Genomic DNA, 18,393 nt, shown 5'->3' with positions numbered 1-18,393 from the left:
TCACCGGGGGACCGCACGTGAATTTCTTTTTATTTCGATATACGATCAATAAACTTTTCGTCTATATAGGTGTATACTGTACACAAACAACGCGAGCGCGTTTAATACGGCGGTGCGTGAGTATAAAATGATATTAGAATAAATTTCACAGTCGTAAAACCGAGTGTCCGGGGAGATGGTCTCTCGTTTCAATCGCCAAAGTCATTGGTCAATACGCGTCGTCGACGAAAATAATAATATTATCATATTATATCCGATATCACGTTCGGATTAAACCGCGACCATGCCGCGGTGACAACTTCTACAGTGGCGCGCAGGGGGCACCCATAATCCGTATAGATACGTGTTGTTAATCGTCCAAGTAATTTGTCATGTCGCTGTAGGCTGTACCCCGTGTGAGTGTGTGTGTGTGTGTGTGTTTGCATATAAGTGGCTGTTCCTTTGTGCAAGCACAATGCGGGTCGGGCTCCTAAACAGAAGACACTGTCTAGTAGTTTTACATAAATATATTTGTTTTTGTTTTTTTTTTCATTATTATTATTATTTCATTTCGCTGTAGATCGCTGCAATTTATCTTTATGTGTAAATTACCCGTGTGCGTCCCGTATAATATATCACGCGCACACACTGAAAATACATATAGTCATATAAAATTATTGTAGGTATTGTTTATTATGATGTAGTATGTACCTATACGTCATGATGATAATATTACTGGCCCGAAGAAAACGCGCGACAACGGTATCGTGTGTCACACGCAGCACGCGCGACGGTACTTAACCGGCGGCGACGGGCGAGGTGAAAATAATGCATATACATCATGTCCTTCGGCAGACATATTTTAAGGATACGGGATCCAGGCACTATAATATTATGCATGTTTCATGCTGGTACTCGTAAGACGTTCGGTTATGAATAACAATATATATAATATAATAATAATCGTATTCGGTAAACCTATATAATATGCTCGTGTATGTATATAATTTATTGTCTATATTGGGTTTTTGGGGTTATCGTGCGTGTGTATTTGAGTCAACACTTTTTTTTTAAGTCTATGCAGGTAGTCGTTATGCTAAACATGTAGATTACCATTGTTATTTGGCGTTCTACAACTACGGTTGTCGTAGTCGTAATCGTCCGTTTTTATCCACTGCGTGCACGATGCGGATGACGTTAATTGTAACAACTATATAAAAAAAACAACTTACATACTCTGTAGATTATAATATAACGACAAAAAATGTATGGCAATTTACCGAGTTAAGTTTCTAAATACGCAATTTGATTCTACAGTACTTCAAATTTCTTACCAGCGATAATCGTCAGACATTTAGACGGATTTCCGAATGTTCAATAAAACATAACTTGTTTTTATTTTCATTTTACTAACTATTTTTGTCTAAAAGAATAATCGTCTAACGTATCACTTATTATTTTCTATGAAGTATTATTTTTTTATTGGTTTCATAAGTTTCAAGTAAATCATGTAGTCTACATCAACACCACAGAAACATACATTTTTATTTCTTTTATAACTCCATCAAATTCAGTCACCGTTTAGACAAAATTACATTTTTTTCATATATCATTAACCCTGTTGTCAAACTTCGAATCTACTGCACTAACAAGTGGATACGACGTTCAAGTTCTGAGTAGTTTCATTATCAAATCAGATTATTCATTCATAAAATATAACCTAGACAAATCCGTCAGAACGAAATTGCGACATTGTCAAATCGTTTAAGTATATAATATTATAAACCCGTCGTGAACAACTACCACCCTTGCAAAATGGGAGACACGCAGGGTTGATGTGCGTGCGTTTATAATGCACGAGTGTATCGGTGAATAATTTCCCCCCAAACGGTTTCCGTAGCATTATACTTGTGACGCTGCTGCCGTTGGTGCACGATGTAGAAAAACAGAAAGAGAGCGATGAAACGGTGGTATAGTGGAGGGAAACGGGGCGGCAGCGTACGATCGCACTCGAGCATGAAACTGAAAAAAAAATATATGTATATACAAAACCATTAACCAACCCTCCATTATAATAAGCCCTTTACGCACGCACGCAGGCACAACCCCCTATAGAATACGTGTATAGAGAACCGGTTTTTGTGGGGCGCGCACAAATCCCGGGACCGTCGAAGTGTACGAAAAAAGAAAAATTATTATGCATTCGAATATATAAAAAGCCACCGCCCGAATTATTCAACCGACCGCGATCGTAATGATATATTCCGACGAATTATATTCGAATAAAAAACGTACCCCGACCGCGGTTACCGAGCATGATATATTAAAATATTTATATGATTATCATAAAATAAAATTAGAATCCATCTGTACATACTTGTATAAATTCGAGTTCAATTAGTGGTGTGAGACATTATCGTTGAAGAACGTTCCGATGAATGAACTAACGAAAAACAATACGTCACCTTATTATGTTGTACGTGTAAAGGCGGTACGACGGCGACAGATCCGAAGCTATGATTAACGTTTTGGTATAATAAAGCTTGTAAAACCAGTTGTCGTTTTAAATACGTGGCGCGGCCAATTATATATATTATTATATTGTTTCTAATGGGTTTTATTTTTCAAACCAACTGACGTTTACCTATAGTTCTCGACGATGAACTCGCCGACAAATTGTTTAGTTTGCGATAAGGCATATGCAGTGTACACACATGATATATCGAGTGCAAAGTAATAATATTATTTATCTAATATTATGTACCTAATCTATATAGATCTTACATATGGAACGTGCGCGTGTTTGGGAAGGGAAGATCTCTAGTGCCGCGCGTGGTTATATATTATTATTATTGTTTAGGTTACAATCATGGACGTATATAGAGGGTTGATTGGAAAACTAGTAAATCGATTATACGACCGTCGTAAAACCACGCAACGAGGGTAATATAGACCATAGACGTGTATATAAATATACGTAGGTGCACTGCACACGCGCGACATTGCAGCTTGCGTGCAAAGCAACAGGCGCGTGGTTAAAAGCAGGCGATTTTTTTTTTTATTTTGTTTATTAAAAGCAGATGCAACTCGCACGCGTGCATATATAACAAATATCTTGTTTATCAGTACAAATATTGGGACCGAAGACGGTGACAATAATTAATAATCCAAACCGGTGGTGGCGCCCCGGGAAGGTGCAGGTTGAAACAATATTTAACCCTAAAAACAAAGTTTCATACCGAAATGCGTCTTACACGTCATATTATATTATCATATACGACACCACGGTGATATTAATACATAATACTATCATATGTCAATTTTGGTGTGCTATATTCTCGCAGTGTATTAACGTAAATCCTATTTTCACTTGTTTCAGGTTTTGATCACAAAAGGCTATGCAATGATGAGCATTGGTGAAGAACTGAAATCCACTATGCCGTCCTTCATGCAATTCTGCTCCAGAGTTGACCAAGGAAATGTCCAGGAAGACTGGTGGACCGCAGGATCCGACGCAGGTAAGGGTCGACATTATTGTAGTAATATAATATTATAATATTTTAATTACCTATTTATTTGAATGTGGTGTAAGTAGTAAATACGTTTGTTCTATAAACACACTATATGTAGTAAAAATATTATGATATATGCATATATATGTATGTATAAAGTGGGGGAGAGGGAAACGAAAATTCGTTACAGATTTGTCCGTTTTTCCTAGCGATAATACACAATAACGAGACAAGAGCTCAACCGCCGGAACTCGGAGGTTTGTGTTTCATTTTATTTATTGTTTTGGTTCTCACACACTAGGAAATGAGTTGTTACAGTGTTACGCGGACCGTAAACATTTTGACTAGTCTCCCCCACGCACAGTACATTGCAGAGTCCCCGTCACCGCTCGGGGGTGAAAAATTCAAATAATTCGCTCAGGTGCGGAGTAATTATTATACACTGTAGCAGCAACCCTTCTATAGTACTTTTACATGCTTTACATGTCTGACAGGGTTGTCGCGCATTAAATCGAGATTATCCGTGTATAGCGTGGGACACAATAATGTAATAACCAGCCCGGAAGTAAATTCGGTTCGGGTGAAATTATTTAATTTGACGGTTGGTCAGTTTTTCGGCTCAGGTGGCAGCGCCCACTACTGCGATGCAACTGTTGTTCTGTTTATAGCATTTCATTCATATTATCTAATGTAGTCCACGATCATAATGCGCAGCTTATATTGCATAATAATATACATTTGTTATATACGAAAATTGTTCGTCAAAATGAACTGTATAATATATTTCTCTATAATATATGTTATTACGATGTTATGACCAAATGTTCGCGTCAAATCCGCGAAATGTCCAGACCGTACCGTTACCAGACAGATCAAGAGGGTGGAAAAAAAGGTGAACGCCTTTCATTAACGTCTTTGGGCACCATATGTTGCGTGTTTACGTCGCGTTCCCGTTCTCGTCTAGTCTAGAGAGACCATATGGGCTATACATACGTGCGGTCTGTTCCCAAGGAATTGAAATATATGTACGTCATATGGTCCATAACATAAGGTGTATGAATGCTTACGAGTACCTATATAGTAATATATACTTTATACCTTAGAAAAAAAAATCGTCTAGTCGCTCGGCATTGTATTGTTTTCCACGTTTCTATTGATTTTACGTGTATTATTATATTATGGGCGACTATAACCTATGTCCGAACTTAACTATACATAATACATATAATACAAAGTGATTATTTTAACACTAAACACATATTATCTTAAAAAGTATTATTGTTTTTTTAAATATTCTTTTTTACAATTAAACACCGCCATTCTTTAAAAAAGTTTGCTAAGAAATTAGTTTGTTTTTGTCGTTTTTGTTTTTTAAATTTTTAATTATTATTGATTGAAAACATACCTACATTTTTAATTTTATAATATCATAAATCAGAGTATATTCCAAAGAATTTCGATGAATAAAAATTGAATTTTAAACTAAAAAAATAATTATTTTTAGCATTATAACTTATAAGTGTTTTAAATGAAAATTAGTGGTGTACTGACGTATACAGTAAAACATAACTTTAATATTCCGAAACCTCGCAAAATTTTGCAAATCTACAACTGAATTTCACTCATTTTGATTTAAATACTCTTAATAAATTTTATACTCATTAGAGAATCGATTTTTTTGAATAAAAATTCTCAGAAACATACTCTGCTTTAGAACAAGAAATTAATCATGTATATAATGTAGTCATACAAAAAATAATTAAAATACTTATGAAACGATAAGAAAAAATTAGAAAATAATATTACTTTTATATCCAAAAATGTAGCATTGCAATAAACTTAACGAAGAAAAATCGTTTTCAATAACTTTAATACTTTTCAAAATAATGAATGTTAAAATAATCGTTACATTATAATATATAGCTATACAATATAACAGGGGCGGCCAAACAGTCGATCGCAAACGATTTTAAAATCGATCGTGCTAGAATTTATTTTTAGGCTGCGCTCACGAAAATTAATTATGGTGGTATAGTAACTTAATAATAATAAAAACTTTTTTATCGAAGTCGATCCTCAAAGGTGAAATATATTTTTAGTAGATCGCGGCTGAAAAAAGTTTGACCGTCCCTGCAATATAATATAATTAAACTAAAGATAATACACGCACCGCGAGTGCAAAAATCTCAGTGAACATATCTATATATGCCTATATATGGATATATATACCTATATATATCCATTAATACGATATATTATTATTATTGTTGTACTCAGATAATACTTCCATACATATATATAGATGTATTATAGTGCTCAATGTATACATATACACACATAAATTCGATTTTCCGACGGTTTGACCCGATTGTTTTCTTTTTTTTTTTTTTTGTGAAATAATAAATTATTTTATTCTGGACATACGTAAATGTATTATCACAGTAGAACTACGTGAGGTCCACCAAAGAAAAAAATATTGTCTGCACGGAACATAATAGCCGACGCGAACGTGTAACTCCGGTAGTGCAGGTATATAGTATAATACAACGCGGCCTTACGTAATCGGGGTGCTCGTTCGTTTGTGCGTCTATTGTCCGCACGTCGCTCTTTTACCCCTCCCGGCGTGCACATCACGAATTCCCTTGGACGGAGGGTGCCCAGACGCGATTTGAAAAAAAAAAAATTTGTTAAATTTGCCCCTTTGATGTGCATATTATTTATTATATAATATATACGACGAAATACCGTACTTAACCGACGTTCTTTGTGTACAGGATCGGAATCCCTGTGGCAAACTCTTGCGACGCGCACACGGGCAAATACACAAACCCGCACGCACGCATACGCGCACAAACACGCACGCATACACACACACACACACACACACACACACGCATACACACACAACCCCATAGGCCCTCTCCATTGTGCGCCGCCCAGACCTTTAGGCGGCTTTGCATAGCACAACATCCCCGTGTGAGTGCATCGACGGTGGTGGAGAGCACAGAATGAAAAAAAAACTGGTTTAAAACACAAAAGGTTTATACCTATACATGTGTGTGCGCGTACCTGGCGCGCGATGTTCGTACGATAAAATGCGATCTCGAAATTCTTCGGAGCCCAAATACCTATTCGCCGCGCGTACCCGATCCAGTTTCGTACCGGCCACCATATTGTCCGCCGGTACGTTTACCTAGTTTGTTTTCGCGTTCGCGGTTGTGTAAAACAAAAGCGAAAAACGCTTTCTCGTACGCGTGGAGGTTATAATCTAATATCTCTGTCAACTGTATTTTGCACTTATGGAGGCTTCAGGTCTGCCGTCACCGGCTGATTCTTCTAGTCAACAACAGGGTGAGTTTCGAATGCGCGCTTCCACTCGCGCACATAATAATATGCAAATCACTTAATCACCCCTATATCAACATAATATTGTTATGTATCGTCCGTGTTCTTATCGCGGCGATTTCGACCAACAACCACAGATAAATTACAATTTATTATTATTATTAAGTATTTATTCTGTCACTAGGTATATATAATAATAATTAATAATAAATAATTATAATATATACTACCTATATGCTATGTACCTATTGGCTATCAATATTAATGAGTATAATATAACGACGATAATATCTGTCGATAGTCGATTATAACCAGAACCAGTTTTCGTCTGAAATTAAACTGTTCGCTGGTGCGAACGGTCGCGCGTCGAACGTCGTTTTCGTCCATATAATAACGTGCGTCGTCACCGCCTTGCCATCGCGTATTTATACTATATTATGTCTTTATCGTTATAATAACATGTAATGTATATTATTCGGGAATTTTTTTTATTTAAAATGTTTTAACTGACGTCGGATGTAGTTCTTATATCACTTTGAGCTCGGGCACCGTTTCAATGGTATAAAGTAATTTTAATAATAATAAAACGAAAACTCGATGTTGAGTGTGCCTATTGTTTGACGGCAATACAGAAGAAGGGCCGTGTTAGCGTTTCCGGTTTTTTTTTTCCCCGAGCGAACTAAATAACCACCGATGACGACTCGCCCCGTTTTAAAACCTAAAAAAGTAAAAATCCAAGTACACAACGCGTAGTCGGTACTCTTGCGGACGACGGTGGGTTGGTTGTTAGTGGTCGGGGGTGAGGTTGAGGAAAACGGTTGCCTAATGGAACGTTGACTATATATATATATGTATATATATATTATAAAATAAGTACACAACAAAAACAACAACAACCATAATAATAATATACACTTAATCGGTCGGTTTGTATGCAAATACGCGTACATCGCGCCACTCTATTATAAGCCATGCGCACACAAAACGAGAGAGATAATACGTATACCTACCTATATTAAATGACAATGGCAGCTCTTATCGTTCGTGCGTGAGTTCTTCTAAATTTGGTTTTTTCTATTCTGTTTTTTTTTTTAACTGAACTACATGGGTACATTATTAAGTTTTTATTATATGCTTACACACAAATATTATTTTTTTATGTTTATATTTACGTCATTATTCTTAAACTTTTCTCATCGTTATCCTTACATTTAAAAAATACGCGTCATTTCTTCTTTCAGAAGCGTTTGCACACACCCACAAGGAAGAATGGCTATCGGATTCGGACAGTCAAAACACTATTATTTGCAGCACGACTAGTTCGTCGCCCGGGCCCTCTTCGTTGTTGTCCACATCTACCGGTGGAGGCCAAAAGGCCGGTTCGTCCAAAGCCAAGCAGGGCGGTCGATCTAAAGACACGCCGGCCGGACAAAAACCCGCTCAAGTGGTAGCCAGACGGAACGCGCGCGAAAGACGCCGAGTGCAAGCGGTCAACTGGGCATTTGCTAGACTCCGAAAAGTTGTTCCGCTAGAGGAAAACAAGTGAGTGCAATACCATTATAAACTATTTTGAGATAAACATTGCACTATTATTATGGTATATTTATTGCGAACGAATTAGGCAATCTGTTATATTAATTGACTCTGACTGACAAATTCTCATTTTAATATCTTTTACTAAGCTCGTGATATCATGCAACACAACAAATAAACATCGTATAATTTTATTAATTGATAAGTAATGGATATATATATATAAATAAGCGCGTTTTAGTTTAGCACCATATTTATGTATGTATAGCCGTATAGGATAATGTTTATAATAATGTTTGGTAGTGAACCACATTGAAACAAAAAAAAAATTATTTCTGTGATGTTTTGCAATTAAACATAGATACATAATTTATTATCATAAGGGGCTAAATTATTCGAATAAAATGTAATATATTTTATTTGAAAAATATTTTTGATATAATTCTGAACTTTTTGGATTGTGATCTTATGATATGCCGAATACACAATGCAAACAAATACACGTCCTTTGTCGTGCTCTATAATACTCATATAAATTAACAAAATGATCAATCAAAAAAATAAAAATAAAGTATAAATAAGTGTATAAAATATTGTCGCTTTGTTCACATACTTCATGATCACCCTTTTCGTATAAAAAAATACATAAACTAAAAATATATTATATATACATGATAATAATAACCTCGATATTCTATGTGACAGGCAGATTATGTAATTAAAAATGTATGTTTAAAATTTATAACACTAAAAAACCATCGATATTGTTAAACGTACGTATATTAATATGTTGTATACATTAGTTGAAATGTGTGATGTTAAAAAATTAAATCTTGAATAATTGTGATGCTTAAGAGTGATAAAATTAATCGAAGATTTTTTTTTTATTCCGTTGAGTTGAATGTATATGCAATAACAACATAATTTTAATAATTACCAGATTATTCTTCTTCGATACGTGGCAGAACAATAAATTTAGTTTCAATGACAGTAGTTGTCAAATACTTGAAAGTCGTTCAACGGTCGGTAGCATCTAATGCGCCAATAGCTGGTATATTATAGTACCTACCTAAACATATTATTGTCACATGCTTCCTCTCGTGTATGATCTCACGTGTATCTAAACTATAATAAAATATAGTATAATATGTATTTATACATGTTATAATATCTCATTTTTGTTCTCTAGACCCTACTAATCACAGTCGTTAACCCACGCCCGTACACTGTTCATGAACCGAAATGTTTGTTTAAAAAATTAAATCTTCCCTTCCGACTGTTCACGGACATTTAAACGTATTTTTAGATTATATTACATTATATTGTATGCTCTGCGCCGGGGCTGTAAAATCCTTTCACCATCACATGTAGTGTATATCGTGGTGTTAAAAAAAAATAAACCCTGCACCATGATCCCGACCACATATTATCTCGAAAATTTTCGGAAGTCCGTTTGGTTAGGTATAAAACAAACGATTTTCTTTCGGTACGATTATCACTGTATGCGGTGGGTATATATGTGGAATGGTGATATCCGGAGTACGTTTAACGACCGAAAAACTGTGTATTATAACGCATATTATTGTTTTAACATTATGACATCCACTTAAGTTTTAAACGGCGTCGTTAAAAATATGGCTATATATATATAATATAAATTATACGTAACATTTTACACAAACTTGCACATACCTTGATAAGTAATGTATAGCTTAACAATACACCGTGGAATCTAGAAGTTTTATGATATCAATACCAATAATAATTATAGACGGTCTTTGATTTATCAGAAATAAATTGAATAACTCTATTGCAACGATGAAACATTCGATCGAACTGTCGAAAAGTTCTCTCGCCTACTGTCAACAATTTATTATTTAAAAAACGAAAAAGAGATAAAATTATAATATTATACATGTATATATTATGCATAATGCGTAAAATAATAATATAATATAAAAGAAGGAACCACCGAACCGCCACCGATAATAAAACGGAATAATAATAATAATAAAAACTGGTCGTAATAATAATTAGTGTTAGCGTACGGCGGCGGCAATTTTATACAAATATAAGTAATAACGTCTTATCGGGCGGCACTTGAGGTCAAACTATATACGACGACGACCACGAGACAGGTGATGCGGTGGCGTGTCCCGTGGCACGAGCCGCCCAAAAAAAAAAATTTAAAAAAAACCAAAAAAAGCACCTGCAACAAGACGCGGTCTTCGTCTTCGTTGTCGGTAGCAGTTCGACTCGTTCCTTCTTCCTTGTCCTAGTCCTTCTATGTATAATAATATTATACCTATGTATAATATATATTATGACCGACGACCGAATCGTCTACTCCTCTGCCGCTCGTCTCCGTTATTAATAATAATATTACGCTGCACACATACACACACGTCTCATCAATATTATATTTTATACCTATATATATGAGACGTGCGCCGGCTAAGAGGAAGAGATTAAAAACATTTCGGGTGGAACCGGTACACGGCGGCAAATGTACATATTATTATAATATTTTGACCAGCTTTTCACTCTCCCTCCGTTCCGCCCCTTCGTCGGCGCCGCTGTCTTATTTTTCGGCAAACTGGTTTTTTTTTACACTTAGTAGTCGTGTGCCACCAATGAAAGAATTAGATAAAAAAAAAGAAACAACAGGTGCTTCTGGACCGCCGACACCAGTCAATTATTATTGGCGATCGCACCTACTTTACGACGTCTGTATAGTATTAATGTATATGTATGTGTGTGTGTATTATTATAGGTATCATATAATATATAGGTAGATACACAAGTTTAAATGATGCGCGCGTCCGGCGCGTGCCTGACTCGATTTTTGTTTTAATAACTGTATACACGCGTTTTCTGTCGTCTCGCCGTTGATGCCACGCGCGAAGTCTAAAATTGTTATACTCCTTACCGTCACCGTCACGTATAAATACAATTATTCACAAAAACACATTATTTTACCACCACGACGACCACTGCTGCTGAAGTACACACACACATACACTCCGCACGAACAATTTTTTTTTTTCATTTAAAACCCGGTTTCCCCTCTAATGTATTACAAAATATGACGTCTCATCTGCATACCTTCATACCTCATTTCCAACCCCTTTCCCTCTTCCAAACTGTATTCGCGAATCGTAGATTTAATCAACTCCTTCAGATTTTCGAAATTTCTACAAGTATAATGTTATTATTATAACATCATCTTTAGGGTTGCACGTGCGACAAGAGAGTGCGTCTGTCTAGCGTCTATAAAGTGTATAATATAATAAATTATTATAAAAACACTAATATAATAATAAACATAATTTAAGTCACATGTCGCCAATATTACACGCGTCTCGGCCCATTTGTGTGCTCGCGAGTCGTCATCGTCGTCGCCGCTACCGCCACAGATGTTGTTTCCGCACCCTCGTTAAGAACTTCCTGTGCACCAGAACGTCGTCTCGCGTAGCACCTACGTACAATCCGTCTGCTATGCAGCCATATATACCTACCGTTCAGTACCGTTTCGAGGCGGCAAATCACTTTTCGGGGTCAAAAACGGGAAAATGTGTGCACTCTATACAGTCGCGCGTATAACACACACACAAACATACACGTGTTTGATAATTAAATACATAATAATAGTGGTTTCTGCATCATTTTATACTTGTATATTGTAAAAACTAGAAAAATGCTATACAAAAAAAACTATAATATGCCCATTTGCTTGTTACAGGAGTAAAAGGATGAGTAAAGTCAAGACCCTACAAATGGCCATTGAATACATTAACCAACTGCAAGGAGTTCTATCTCTGCAGCAGAGTCCACTGCATAATAATCACGTGAGTATATTATTATATTGCAGCGGCTCTTAAATAACGTTTTAAATGCATTATAAATTATTTTTCCTTTATTTGGTTATTCCCATTTTTACGTTTACATGTAGAAATTGTTTTTTTAAAATCCTTATTTATATTGTTTGTTAATAGCCCGAACCCGAACATCACCAATTGCTAACAACGGCTGACATCAATCTGTTCTCCGACATACAGTACAAGATCGAACCCGGTGAGCTCCAATTCCGCATGCCTCCCAATTTCTACACCCAACTATTGACTGACCATCAAAATTGACTTGGAAAATCTTCATGCGATTTTTTTTAAATTTTTCGTTCATTGTGTATTATTAAAATTGAAAATAATTGTCTACTGGCTTAAATCAATCATGAACAATGAGAGTCTCAAGCCTATTTGTTTCTTTTATTATTAATAACATTATTATTATTATTATTATTATTATTATTAGACAATGATATTTTGTTTTTGTCGCGGTAAATTTTCTTCTAAACATGTTATTGCCCCTTTACAACAGATTATTATTATTGAGGTGGTCAAATACTGTAATAATTACAAATTGTTTTATTCGAATTTCAACATTCATTTTTTTTTTTTTTTTTATGTATGACTTCATAATATTTATTATGTTTTTGTTAACTTTTGTTTATACATTTAAAGTCTAGTCATTACGCTTTTAAGTTGATTACGATTAGGTACACTTTTTCTCTTTTTGTTTCATCATTATCTCTAAAGGTACGTTTTCTCTGTAGCGTCAAACAATAGAACAACACGGCGTTTGGACTATAGTTTGAACCGGTAGTTGACGCTTGACTCCGCGTCCAAACGCTTCAGAGAAAACGTACCTTTAATAATATATATAATATATGAATATTATCTAAATCGTACCGTATATATTACTAAATTATAAAACTATTATTTAATTATTTTCATAATTTTTTTACATCAATGAAATTTTAATTTTTTTTTTGTATTATGTTTAGCAAATATTTTTTTTAAGATATTTTTTTAATGGATTTTTTACTTTTCTAAATTATTGTTACCTACTTAAGTAAATATATATTATTAGGCTATGACTATCGACTTTTTGAAATTGCTCAGTTTAAAAACACCACGTTTACAGGGATTAAAGTTTAAATGTTTTTAAACGTTTTGTTAAATTATATGTAATTTATAATGCTCCTGTCTGTACAAAGGCATATTGTATTATTTTTTAAGTGCCTTATTTCCATTTTAGTGTTAAGTTTATATTGTAAATTATTTTTATTATAAAAAAAATATATTTTTTTTTTGTACATACCAAATGTGAGTTAACCATTCCTTATCCAGTACAATGTATTGCGAACCTGATCGTGATAACGATAATTTAATTCTCTGGGGTATAGGACGATTGTTTGCAAAATATGCTCCAAAATTATCAAATTTATGACTTTATAATTTTTAAAACAATATTATATTGAAACAATTATGTCTGAAAATTACATATTTTCCGTCAGTTTCAAAAACAAAAATACTGATCAGTCCCTCAGGATATTAAAGGTTTAAACTTTCTTCCTCAACCACCAGTAATTTATTTTAGGTACGGTCTCTAGATCAACCAACGTATTAATATAAAGTATTTGGAAGCGATTAGTAATGTGATTATAGTTGTATTATTCGTTTCTAGTACGTCGTCTAAAATATTCAATAGTACTGTATAGTACATAATATGTACAAAATATGCCATCGTGTAATTCATTAATGAATGTTGTACAAAAATAAAATTAATTTAATATTTCAGAATTATTATATTATTTATGTAAAAAAGTACCACCAGTAAATTTAATATAGTATGCAATCATATATTTTTATTTTTTATCGGTATAGCTACTTATCAGTTATTTGTAATAATATATAAAATTTAGTCTCGCTATAAACATTGACTTGTCAAACTTATCACATCAAGAGTTATAATTAAAATATGATTTTTGCTAGTAATAACCGTGTAAAGTCATCTTTACATAAGCACTCAAAATACCAGTAAATACATAATTTTTCTTTTTTATATATAAATAATCGTTTAGATGTGCTTTTTAATAAACTAATATTCAAACAATTATTTATTCGTTTAAATTCGTTAGTTTTTTTGTTTATAATTATATAATATATTAATATTATGGTAATCATTATATTACCTATAAATATTTATTTTATAATTGTCAAATCAAATAATCAAAACAAAAAACTAAAAAGTTACATATCAATGTAATGCAGGTGAGAACTTTCCTTAATTTTTTTTTTAAGAAATAAATATTTACTACTGACTGCGAGTGTGATGTTGGATCACACAACACAATTTTTCTTTTTTTTCTTTTTATGATATAATTTTGTTAATTCGTAGGTAACAAAGCAAATAGTGCTGTTTACTTGTAATTATCAACACTTCTTTAAAGCTACCTATTTTAAAACTCTTAAAAAGCAGGTTAACCTTGATATGCTGGTATCGTCCATTGTTATCGCAGTAATACGATTATCGTCTACTGTCCAGTAGTATAGGTACCATTAGCTACCGATACCGGAAGTATACTCATTTGCGTTTTAAAAAAAACAATATGTACAATGTACATACATATCTGTAGGTACAGTGACGTAGATCCCGAGATTCACTTATAATCAGATCTTTTGGATTTATACGCTAAACAACAATATTTATAGGTAAATCCATACAACGATCAAATATTTTGATTAAAAAAACATAATATAAAATGTACAAAACTTATATGTCTATATGTACATTGTACATGACATTTGTATTTGATAAGTGTGCAATGTGTATGCAAACCTGCTCATATTGTTATCATGGCATAATTATAATGTGTAATGTGATACCCACAATATTAACCATGATGCACACCGAACGGTGTTTAATATACTTTAGTACCTTAACGTCGTAACTCCGACCAATATTATTTAATACAATAATATTTCATATTATACAATTTTCAAGCACATGCCACTTACCAACGTATCAGTAGCATAGCCAAAAATTTTTAAAGGTATGCAGAGAAAGTCAATGCTTTATTTTATTTGATGAACTTTGCGAAATATTCATTATAGCCAATAGTGTTACCATAATGCGAATTATTAAAAATAAATAATACACAAAAGGTTATTAGTTGATAATATTTTATCTATATTAAAATGTTCTAGATTAAATAAATATAATAAATATATACTTTAAATTTATACGACCCATCGAGGAGAAGCGATTTTCCCGACTATGCCTTACTTGATTTACCTACAATATCGTGTAGGTACATAGGATCATAATGCTACAAATACCTGCAGTTGCTAAAATGCTCGTGGATAATGTAATCGCATGGGTAATGGATGCAGGGTTATAGAAGTGATTTATAAATTTATGAAATTTGTCATACCACAAACAATTAATGGATTTCTTTATTAACATGTCGGTTAGATCGATCGACAACAGACGAGATGGTATTATGAGGGAGGTAGACGCATCAGCATTCAGCCTACGCGTACAATAGCTTCCAGCGGCTAATCGCCCTTTTTTGGGGATCGAATTAATTCACGAAAACTATAATAGGGACTATCCCCTATATATTTTATACGTGTATGTGTTCAATAATGTATACAATACATATAAGCGCGTGTATAATTCCATTATAATAACATTCACTGTTATAAACTCACCTAGGACAATACGTTATATATATATATCACGTGACTAAGAATATTATATATATATATATATATAATAAGTGGTGACATATTATATTTTTATAGTTTGCAGGAAGAAAATGTATTGTGGATTACGTACGGTGCAAATCTGATTTCATTTTTTTTATTAGTCTAACTGACAAAGTGACAAACGCGCTCGGACTATAAATCACTTCACTAAAAATAGTGTTTCACGCCTACGCGTACGTTTCGCCTAGTCCTCATAGACCGCCGGTGTCTCGACGAACAGCAAACGCATGCGCGCACCCTTATAAAATTATGCAACAACCCTCTACGGACTACATTTAAAATAACCCAGTGCGCTATATATCAACAAGTCCCGCGAGAAAATATAGTGCGTCGACGTGCCTGTCAGTAGGACGTTACGGTTTTATTAAATATTATATTATTACTAGGTGTATGTAAACAAATATATGATTCTACAAAATACAGGCCCATGCCTTGTACATATAATAGTTTAAGTAAACTATATAGTCTCGTAAACCACAGTGACACGTTTAAACAATTAGTGATGAAAAATAATAATTTAAAATTAAAAAATATTCAATACTTGGAGAAAATGTCTTTTCTTCAGTGTCAGTTTTGAGGATATAGATGTTGGAGACTATAGATATATAATAATATAAGTATGCAATTCCAAGTAATTTTTTTTTTTTTTTTTTAGATTAGGTAGTTAAAGTTTATAATATGAAAATATTAATTCTGTATATTTTTGGACTTTTCACTGTTGTATATGCATTAAATATTGTTTGTACTTGAATAAATTAAGTAAGGAACAGATAGTTTGTAACTTGTAAATTATAATACATAAACATTATTATAATTTAAAACTGGACTAAGAAAACATCTATGAAACTTATAGTTTTAGTGTTTAATCAGAAATTAATACGAGTAAACTAAAGACAATTATTAATCAACAAATAAAACTAGGTCAAGCTATGATGCATGTAAGGAAAAGTAGATAGGAATATAGTTCTTTGGTCACTATATAACAAAACAAAATAGTAAATAAAATACTAATATTTCAATAATTAGATGTGTCTCGTTTTATTTGTATATACCTTCGTCAGAAATAATCTCCGTAAGTATATACGACAAATAATACAACGTGTAGGATATTGAGAAATTTTTGATTTGATTTAATAAATAAATTGCTTTAATATTACACTCGTAGGTACTACGCGTATGGTCTTCAGAGCAATTTTGTTGTGCCATGATACTAAATTAAATCTCCGTCCCTTGAAATTTTGTCAAAACCTCAACTGTCGTACATAATATATTTAATACAAATATAATATTTTTCAAAATAAGAAATTTAAAATAAGGTAAAAACATGCGAAAGGCTTAGAGCGATTATGCAAAACAAAATTATTAAGGTACAACTATTACCTTTTCACATAATATATAATTTTTGATCGGTTTTCTATTATTGCATTTAATTTATATCATAATCAAAGGCACACGTTTTAGGGCACTGTAACCTGTATGATATAAAATAATACACACTGATACACTCATAATATTATAATTTATAACTCTACACAGAAAAGGTTGCAACCCAAATAACCCATTTTGGTGTATCCGTTAACCCTTCGACGGCATCATAGTAACATTCGTGCGGGCTCCGAGATTATACAATAATATTTATGAAATATCATATACACATTTTCGCGATCAGGCCAAATAAAATCATAAATAGAATTTATTAAGTAAACCTAATAATATATCTAATTGACGTATATTGAAAAATATATAATGATATAATATAAAGCTTAATATTTAGAAAATAAGTACCAATAACTTGAAATATAATGCATATACTATTTTCCTATTGTATCTAATCAAGTTATTATGAGAGAAAGTTTTTGTATTTTAGTATAATTATTAAATTATTATATTTATATTTATTATTTATCATCAATATAGCCCAAAACGTTTTTTTAAATAAACATTTTAATAAAATAAAAGATAACGCCGTCTTATTGAGATAATACTTCGCTGGTTTTCTTAAAACATAATATTTTAAATATTGGTTTATAATATTTACTAAATATAATAATAACTTACCCGAATCTGATAGGTATGTATCTTGATATTAGTTGTCGGTACATAGACAGACAAAATTAGTTGTAATGAAGCAGTTAAGAATTTTCAAATATACTTCAATACTTGAATTGAAGGATGAAAGGATACCTCTTCTTATTTTAAAATATTTTAGTGTGCTCCTTTATATTATATCCCAACCAATATGGTATTTAAATATTCAGGTACACACATTTTTAAATCTTTTACATTCCACTTAGATTTTTTTTCAATTCAAACAAAAATAAATTCTTTACTGCATACGCCGTATTGGTATACACTTATAGTCACTAAGCTCATGTACATGTAACTTTAATATAATATAAAAAAAACGCATT

At 32.9% G+C, this 18,393-nt stretch overlaps 1 protein-coding gene across 2 annotated transcripts; it reads left to right on the top strand.

Moving 5' to 3' along the window:
* Positions 1–3,338: 3,338 nt before the first annotated feature.
* Positions 3,339–12,819, top strand: LOC112603883 (protein atonal homolog 1-like). Of its 2 annotated transcripts, none has more exons than XM_025352682.1 (4): positions 3,339–3,497; positions 8,078–8,378; positions 12,112–12,217; positions 12,365–12,819. In XM_025352682.1, the coding sequence occupies exons 1-4, from the start codon at positions 3,383–3,385 to the stop codon at positions 12,506–12,508; spliced, it is 666 nt and encodes a 221-aa protein (XP_025208467.1). In that variant the 5' UTR covers positions 3,339–3,382; the 3' UTR covers positions 12,509–12,819. The 2 variants fall into 2 exon arrangements, with proteins under 2 accessions (XP_025208467.1, XP_025208469.1); XM_025352684.1 differs by lacking the exon at positions 3,339–3,497 and adding an exon at positions 6,633–6,842.
* Positions 12,820–18,393: the final 5,574 nt, after the last annotated feature.

Source organism: Melanaphis sacchari, unplaced genomic scaffold (genome assembly GCF_002803265.2).
Source record: "Melanaphis sacchari strain LSU unplaced genomic scaffold, SCAv2.0 Contig112_pilon_pilon, whole genome shotgun sequence".
NCBI lineage: Eukaryota > Metazoa > Arthropoda > Insecta > Hemiptera > Aphididae > Melanaphis > Melanaphis sacchari.
This window is presented reverse-complemented; position numbering and strand designations above follow the sequence as displayed.

What these genes read in the sequence shown, in the direction of transcription:
- LOC112603883 (XM_025352682.1), top strand. Translation starts at nt 3,383, where the DNA reads ATGATGAGCATTGGTGAAGAACTGAAATCCACTATGCCGTCCTTCATG. An exon ending in GACCGCAGGATCCGACGCAG is followed by an intron (nt 3,498 to 8,077) that starts GTAAGGGTCGAC and finishes TTCTTCTTTCAG; the next exon opens with AAGCGTTTGCACACACCCAC. An exon ending in GTCCACTGCATAATAATCAC is followed by an intron (nt 12,218 to 12,364) that starts GTGAGTATATTA and finishes GTTTGTTAATAG; the next exon opens with CCCGAACCCGAACATCACCA.